At 29.8% G+C, this 8,025-nt stretch overlaps 1 protein-coding gene across 1 annotated transcript; it reads left to right on the top strand.

The window, feature by feature from the left end:
• The first annotated feature begins 369 nt into the window (after positions 1–369).
• On the top strand, positions 370–2,829 carry LOC125845120 (bidirectional sugar transporter SWEET14-like). Its single transcript, XM_049524539.1, has 6 exons — positions 370–505; positions 845–881; positions 956–1,166; positions 1,257–1,418; positions 1,650–1,769; positions 2,349–2,829. Exons 1-6 carry the CDS (start codon positions 454–456, stop codon positions 2,595–2,597), a joined length of 831 nt encoding a protein of 276 aa, XP_049380496.1. The 5' UTR covers positions 370–453; the 3' UTR covers positions 2,598–2,829.
• The last annotated feature ends 5,196 nt before the right edge of the window (positions 2,830–8,025 follow it).

The raw sequence follows: 8,025 nt of genomic DNA, 5'->3' as shown, positions 1-8,025 counted from the left end.
AATTATCTTTTTTTGATATATTAAAAATGAATATTTATTTTTGAAGTTGATGAAAGAGTTTAAATTTGCATGTACTATCACCCAAAAATATCTATCTTAAAATATAGAATTTAAATATTATTATTACCTAACTATTACTGTCTAATGGTGTGAAAACTGTTTATTGACGGTGCTTAAACGAATTTTTAATATTTAGTTTTGCTAGAGTTGCGGAGGAGATGAGAGTTTTCCAGCTAGTTTAATTATATTTTTTCTAGTTAGTGGGGACTAATATATAGTGTCAGCATTTTGTCGTGCTTAAGTAACAAATCTATGCATAAACTCTTCTTCATGTACTATAAATATGTGACCATCACCCTTGTTTATCATCAACAAACACTAATTAGCCTTTACATTTTATTCTTAATTTTAATTCTAATTCTTTCTTAGAGAAGAGAAGAAAGAAAAGAAAAAATGACTAGTGTCTCTCATACTCATCCTTTGGTCTTCACCTTTGGCATTTTGGGTAAAATTTCCATCATATTTTCATGTGCATGCCTTGTTTATTAGTTATTAACTTCACTTGTAGCATAGAATCAGCAACCAATTTTACTGTTTAGCTGTAGAATTACTCTTTTCAAGCAAGTTGGTTCTATTTTGTTTCTATTAATATGCTCTTACAAATAACAATCTAGTTGGATCAAGGAAGTATATCTAAACTAATTCTTACTAAGAAATTGACACCTCAAAATAGATAAAATTATAATTACATGCATTAAAAGTAGAATAATTTTTTTTGTTTGAGAAATATATATAGCAGAAGTAATTAATTAATAAATGTCTTTTCCATTTGACAATGTTGCAGGTAACTTAGTTTCCTTCATGGTGTTTATTGCCCCAGTGTAAGTTATTTCTCCAAAAATAATTACACATATAGATTTTTTTTTATTTTTTTTAACATATCATGATTTTGCAGGCCAACATTTTACAGGATCGTTAAGAAGAAATCATCAGAAGGGTTCCATTCATTACCATATGTTGTTGGATTATTTAGTGCAATGCTTTGGATTTACTATGCAATGGTTAAAACCAATGTTACACTTCTCATCACCATCAACTCTTTTGGCTGCATTGCTGAGACCATTTACGTCGCGATTTATTTTACTTACGCTACAAAAAAAGCAAGGGTATAATATATACATATAAATTTCATATATGTGTGTCTTTTTAATTGTTGCGTGATTTTGTGATTTATGAAATTTGAAATTGTCTTGCAGATGAAAACACTAGGACTTGTCCTACTGTTGAATTTTGGTGTCTTTGGATTGATTCTTTTCCTCACACAAATTTTATGCCAAGGAACAAAAAGAGCTGAAGTTATTGGATGGATTTGCATGGCTTTTTCTATCACTGTGTTTGTTGCACCTCTAAGCATTATGGTAATTAACTTTGAATCTATACATATATTTTCGTTTTACAGAAAATAGGATAGGTAAATCGAAGCCTCACTAATAAGGTAAAAGTTTTGGTCGCCACCTTGATGCTTTTATAGTGAGGGGCTTAGGGTGTTCTTTAAATTTAAATTATGATAATTTAGTTATTTAGTCCCTTGACATTTCTCTAATTTACACCATTTAATTCTCTCTTCTTTTTTTTTTGTAAAATTGCAGGGACGTGTAATAAGGACCAAAAGTGTGGAATTCATGCCATTTAACTTGTCAGTAGCTCTTACAGTTAGTGCTGTAATGTGGTTTCTGTATGGTTTACTTTTGAAGGACGTCTATGTCGCGGTAAATATATACTTTCTTAGTAACAATTTATGTAACATTTTTTATTTACTATTTGAGCTTTAATCGTCAATTTAAAATATATGTTTTCATTGAACTGTAATGTGGTTTTTGTATGGTTTACTTTTGAAGGACGTCTATGTCGCGGTAAATATATACTCCCTTGATAACAATTTATGTGACACTTTTTTATTTTTTGAGATTCAAACTATTTAAGCTTTAATCATCATTTTAAAATATATGTTTTCATTGAACTGTAATGAGAAAGATTGATACTTAATTGTCTTAGTACTTTTTGTGTTGCTTTTAAAAAATTTAAGTTTTTTTTAAAAAAAGATGTTGAGTTGATCCAAATCAGCACGAAGATTACTCAAATTGACTCTCAATCAGTGAAAAATGTCGCAATAAACACACTAAATGTCATCTAGGATAAACAATTACATATATATAATTATTGTTTAGATGACCTAATAGGATTATAAGTTAAATTGGCTTAACATAATTTGTGCCCATATATTCATGTAACTAATGTTTGGTTTTTTCTTCTAATTGTTGTTCTTCCGGCACATAATAAAAAATCAGGTACCAAATATATCGGGAATGATACTTGGAGTGCTCCAAATGATATTATATGGAATATACAGAAATTCTAAGTCAAACAACGTCGCAACAGAAAAAGAATTACCCACCGTGGTAAAGGTGGATCAAGAGCAGCCCACAAAAGTCAATTGCGAAGTTTATCCAGTTAATATTTCATCCTTGGACAGTGAAGATGGAGTGGGTAAAGATGCTAAAAATCTTGAAGATTCCCAAATTAACTCTCAAGTTTAAAAGACTTCAAAAGCTTGGGAAGACATTAATACTTTGGAGGGTGCTACTAAACTAATCCTTATAATTGAGTGCCCTTTTCTGCAAGGTTTTCTTAAAAAACTGGGCCTTAACTCTTTATCTACATGTTCATGGTCCAATTTTATGTAATGTACTATTTTGTGATTTAGTGAATATCCGTATTTACAAAGTAACTAGGAGTTACATGATTTCCAAATTTATTTGGAATACTACTAATCACGATATCATGTATGGCTTACACGATATATATATATATATATATATTAATATTACTTCGTCCTGTATTTGATATTCTATTTCCGAGTTCTCATTTGTTTTAAAATTTTAATTGCAAATAGTACTTAAGTAGATTTTTACCGTGAAAATGTACCTAATAGTGTGTGTTAAGTACATATTTCTTAGGTTAGCTTACATACATTTCATTAGCTTAGAAGCTAATTACTTGATACCTTAGTCTGCAATATTATAAATTTTATCCGATTTTGGTGCGTCCAGATACATGTACCTCAGGATACATGAGATCAAAATTAGGTGTAATGTATTCTAAATACATTGTATGCAAGTGGATTTGCATGTATCTGAGATACATAACAAATCTCGCTCGTTTCCCTCTCATTTTGCTCGCCACTCTCCTGTATCTAACATCTCAGATGCATGCAAATCACATCAAATACATATTATTTTATTATTAGGTAATGAACACAAAGTCGGATCCACCTTATTTAATTATTCCAAGCCACTATATATAACAAATAAATGATTTATAATTACAGTTATATCATATTTAGTGGTAATAATAAAATATGAATATTATATGATCAATATTTTATATAAATGCCGCTAAAGGCTTCAACGACTTTGAATGCAATGATACTAACTCAACTGCCGCAAAATGTTTTTGCAGAAATAAATATTGCTGCTAAAAAAAATATTTTAACACTAAATATCACTATAACAATTGTATCTTTCGCCCCTCAAATTTAACTTGAATTTAATACTTCATCCATTTCAATTTATATGATGCACTATTTGAGATTTAACAAAAAAATTGTTGATTTGTGAAACTATTGTAGTCTTAAACATGCTTGATATAAAAATTTAAAATTAAATTATTCTCAAAAATTAAAATATATACTTCTTTCAGACGGACTAATAAGGAAATATTGTTACATTAAGAGGAACATGGATGGAGAGTTGATATATAACAATTTCTGATTTCCATATATGATCGTTGATAGCGATGATTTTGAAGAAAAAAATTGATTAAAATCAAGTTGATAAGGTGCAATTTGCAAAATATGGAAATGTATACATTAATATGTCGAATAATTATCAAGAAGACTAATTCCATGATAAATGGATTAGGCTGGTCTTCACACTTTTTTGTGAAGCGTAATCCGTAAATTTAAAAGCATATTAGCATCAGCCACTTATGCTTAACATGTCATTAACATTCTAAATTTGCAATAAATTTCATTATACATACAGATATAAATATATGACATAATCTACCAAGACGTGATAAGCCTACTAAAGCAAAATTCATCAGCCACTCTAACAAAAATGATATTTTCATTGCTCTAAATTAGATCTCGGGTCTAACTCGTACACTTCAAAAGTTAGATTAAAAAAAAGAGAATTGTCCAGACCTTATACATATATATAAGATATTATTTATTGCATTAACTGACTATCTGAGACTTTTTCATTCTTCAACACTCCACCCCACCTCATGCCTGGGCTAGATATCTGAAGCTTGAGCAATATAATTTTTAATTTGGGGTCCCAACATCAGGAGATATGAGTTCTATTTTAATACCATGTAAATTAGGTGTTGAACCTAACTCACACCCTAAATACTTGTTCAAAGGGAAGAATATTGTCTAAACCTTGTATGTCATCCATCTCATTATTAACTACCGAATGTGATATTTTTTCATTCTTCATTGAGCCAAAAAACATCTATTATTGGTGCCAATTGGCAAACATTGATAGGTGCCTCCCATCATTTGTTGATTGTTTTTTTTTTGCTGACTAGGATCACATTATTTGTACACAAAATAAATGAGGATCAAATTAAAACCTTTATCAAAATTGTAGTGCCATAGTTGGAAGCTTTAGTGCCTCATAGATAGGACGATGACATAATAAAAGAGCAAAATGGGACCTTTTATTTTGAGGATATATCGAACCCAAAAAGGTTCAAGGATCAAAAGGTGTTTTGTTTTGTATACAGATTGAATTATAACACATAAAACACTAATTGAAATAAAAATTTAAATTGGAGAACTATAGAACATATATATCCAATAATATTATATACTTGTAACCTTGCTATATAAATATGTGGAGTGAGCACTCCTCATTTCATTATCAATCAAGTACTTGCAATTCTTTGTAACTGAGAGATTAAAAAAGAGAGAAATTTTCATTTTGAGAAAAGAAAAAGAGATGGCTATTTCTGGTCATTGAGCATTTGTTTTTGGTGTCGGTAAAAATCTCTTTTTCTTGTTAGTTTTTAGAACTCAATTGTCAAAATACTTGAGTTATACACATGTTAGTATATGCAATTGTTATACCATTATTTTATATTTACCTATTATAGCATATAGTTTATTTTATTTAAAAGATGACAAATGTTACATTTTAAATATAATATTTTTTTCTGTTTTAATTTGTGTGACATGCATTTCTTTTTAATCCGTTCCAAAAAGAATGTCACATTTTTGTAAAATTTTCCATTTACTCTTAAAGAAATGAATTACAGTCACACAAATTATCAAAAAATATTTTAGAATACAAATTACAAAAAGTATTATTTTTTTAAAGGTTTTTATCAAATTGAACAATGCCACATATATCACTTCTTATTGTTTTTCCCTTTTACATTATTTATTATTATTAGTAGTTAGAAAAATCTATATTAGTCAAAAGTGGGCCAATAACAATTATATTATGACTTACACTTAGAGACAAATCCATAAATTCTCTAATTAAGTGGAAGTGTCAATCATTTCATCGTACCTCAATCATTAACATACATAATTTAATCATTCCTAATGGATCTTTATTGTTATTTTATAATCTCCTCCAATTATTCATAATTTTAATTGAATTACCAAGAAAAAAATATTTTCTTTATTGACCCTGAATTTTCAATTAATCTTGCAGGAAATTAAATTGTTTCGTTTCTCCAATGTAAGTCATCGATCTAGCATGTTGCCCCTATTCATTTTCATGTTAGATTATTTTAATACTTGCAGACCAACTAATGTTGTGCTTCTAAAACTAATATAATGAATAGAAGGATTTTTTTCAACTAGACCAACTCTCATTTCACACAATGGCCCATCTCTGAAGACCTTCAAAGCCGCTAACTTTAGCTGGAGAGCAATTTCCTCGCAACAAAGACACAAAAAACAGCAACTATTAGGAAGATAGTCATAAAGACTGACCTCACATCAGGTCCAAATTAAGATGAACCAGCTTCCTTGTAGAATAAATTTCTGCATAATCAAGAAGCAAGAAAAATGTATCGACATATGTGCCTTAAGAAGCTTTGTTATTGCAAAGAAATGTCAAAGTATAGCAATAATACAACTAATTTGAATAGCTTGTCAACAGTACGTACATGTAGTTGCTTCATTTTAGCGACAACTAGAATTTTGTACAGCTTTAATTAGTGTATTGATTTCTGCTCACCTTATTTAACAACTTACTACTGCTATATCTTGCTTCCGAGTTTTATCTCTCTTATCAAAGCTAATTAATAAACTCGTGACAAGTCGTTACTACTAGCAATGATTTCTTATTTTATAAAAATCAACTTTTATTCTCAAAACTAGCTGAATATACTCGAGTCTTGAAAGTTTGAAGGAGCTACTAACATTAGAACTTACACTCTGCATAAAATATAAACTGAAAATATTTCACAAATTACAACTTTATGTTGTGTCCATATTTTGTTGTATCATTTAGGTAGGAATGAAGTGATATAATTGTGCCGTCCAACTTTACAAAATTTAGTACATTCTATAATTATTGAACTTATAATTTTCTAAATAAAAGCAACTTAAAACTTTCCAGATGTTGATGAACATTCTTTTTTATGTGATTCTTAGTGTTCGCCAATCTTACAAAATTATGTTATTTAATCTATCTGATAAAAAGTAACTTTCCAAATGTCAAATTAAGAACTCTGTTATGTGATTCTTAAATAGGAAATGATTCATGTTACATTAAGGGTGTGTTTGGTGTGAAGGAAAATGTTTTTCCATGGAAAATGTTTTCCTGGAAAACAAGTAGACTTTTGATTTATTTTATCATGTTTGGTTGATGAGTAGAAAATATTTTTCGGAAAAGATTTTTTAGTGTTTGATTTATGAATGAAAATTATTTTTGAGAAAATATCTCTATTTTTTTACTAGAGAGTAGAAAATAATTTTTGAATTGAAATTAAAAATATTTTTAAAAAATAAACTTAAATTTTTTTGGGGGGTGGGGGTGAAAAAATAAAAATTTAAATGCCCGGGGGGGGGGNTGGGGTAAATAAAAAATTGAAATTGGAAATATTTTTTAAAAACAATCTTTAATTTTTTATTTTCTGTTGGGGTGGGTGGGTGGTAGGGGGGTTGGGTAGGGGTGGGGGTGAAAAAATAAAAAAATTGAAATTGAAAATATTTTTTTAAAAAAAACTTTAATTTTTTTGGGGGGAGGGGCTGGTAGTGGGGCTGGCTGGAGAGGTGTCAGGGGTGGGGTGGGGGTGAAAAATAAAATTTGAAATTGAAAGTAAATTTTATAAAACAAACTTTAAATTTATTATTATTTTTTTTTTGGGGTGTTGTAATGACCCAAAAGGTCATTTTGGTAATTTTTCGTGGAAATGACTATTTTGCCCTTTCGGTAGTTGCCCCGAGTCCCATGTTTTGTGGTTGTAAAGTTGGTTTGAGGAAAAGTTGGTAAAAAGTTGAGTTTTTGAGAAGTTGAGTTTTTATGAGTTAAAGTTGGTTAAAAGTGCTTTTTCGAGTCATTTGGAGTTTCGGGACTCAAATCGGATTTCCGTCGATTCCGACAGTTTTAGAATGTCGAAACGGGTCTGTGTGAAGTTACGGAGTCGAATTTGGAGTTGAAACGAAGAATTGAGGTCCTAAGTTGCTAAAGTTGTGAAATTTTGATAAAGAGTTGACTTTGGTCAACATATGAGGTTCCGAGGCTCAGATTGAAATTCCGAGAGTACCGTTGGTTTCGGGAGGCGATTCTAAGTCTAGAATGAGTCTTGGTTGAATTTTTAGACGCTCCGTTTGAGTTTCGAATTTTTTTGGCGTTAAACTAGTTTCTTGGCATCTTATTGAATTTCGGGTCAAGGAGTCCTCGAATTCAAATTCCGACGGTTCCATTGAGTCCGGAACGT

The sequence above is a fragment of the Solanum stenotomum genome, chromosome 11, assembly GCF_019186545.1.
Source record: "Solanum stenotomum isolate F172 chromosome 11, ASM1918654v1, whole genome shotgun sequence".
NCBI classification, from domain to species: domain Eukaryota; kingdom Viridiplantae; phylum Streptophyta; class Magnoliopsida; order Solanales; family Solanaceae; genus Solanum; species Solanum stenotomum.
The sequence above is the reverse complement of the archived record's forward strand: the minus strand, read 5'-3'. Positions and strand labels throughout refer to the sequence as shown.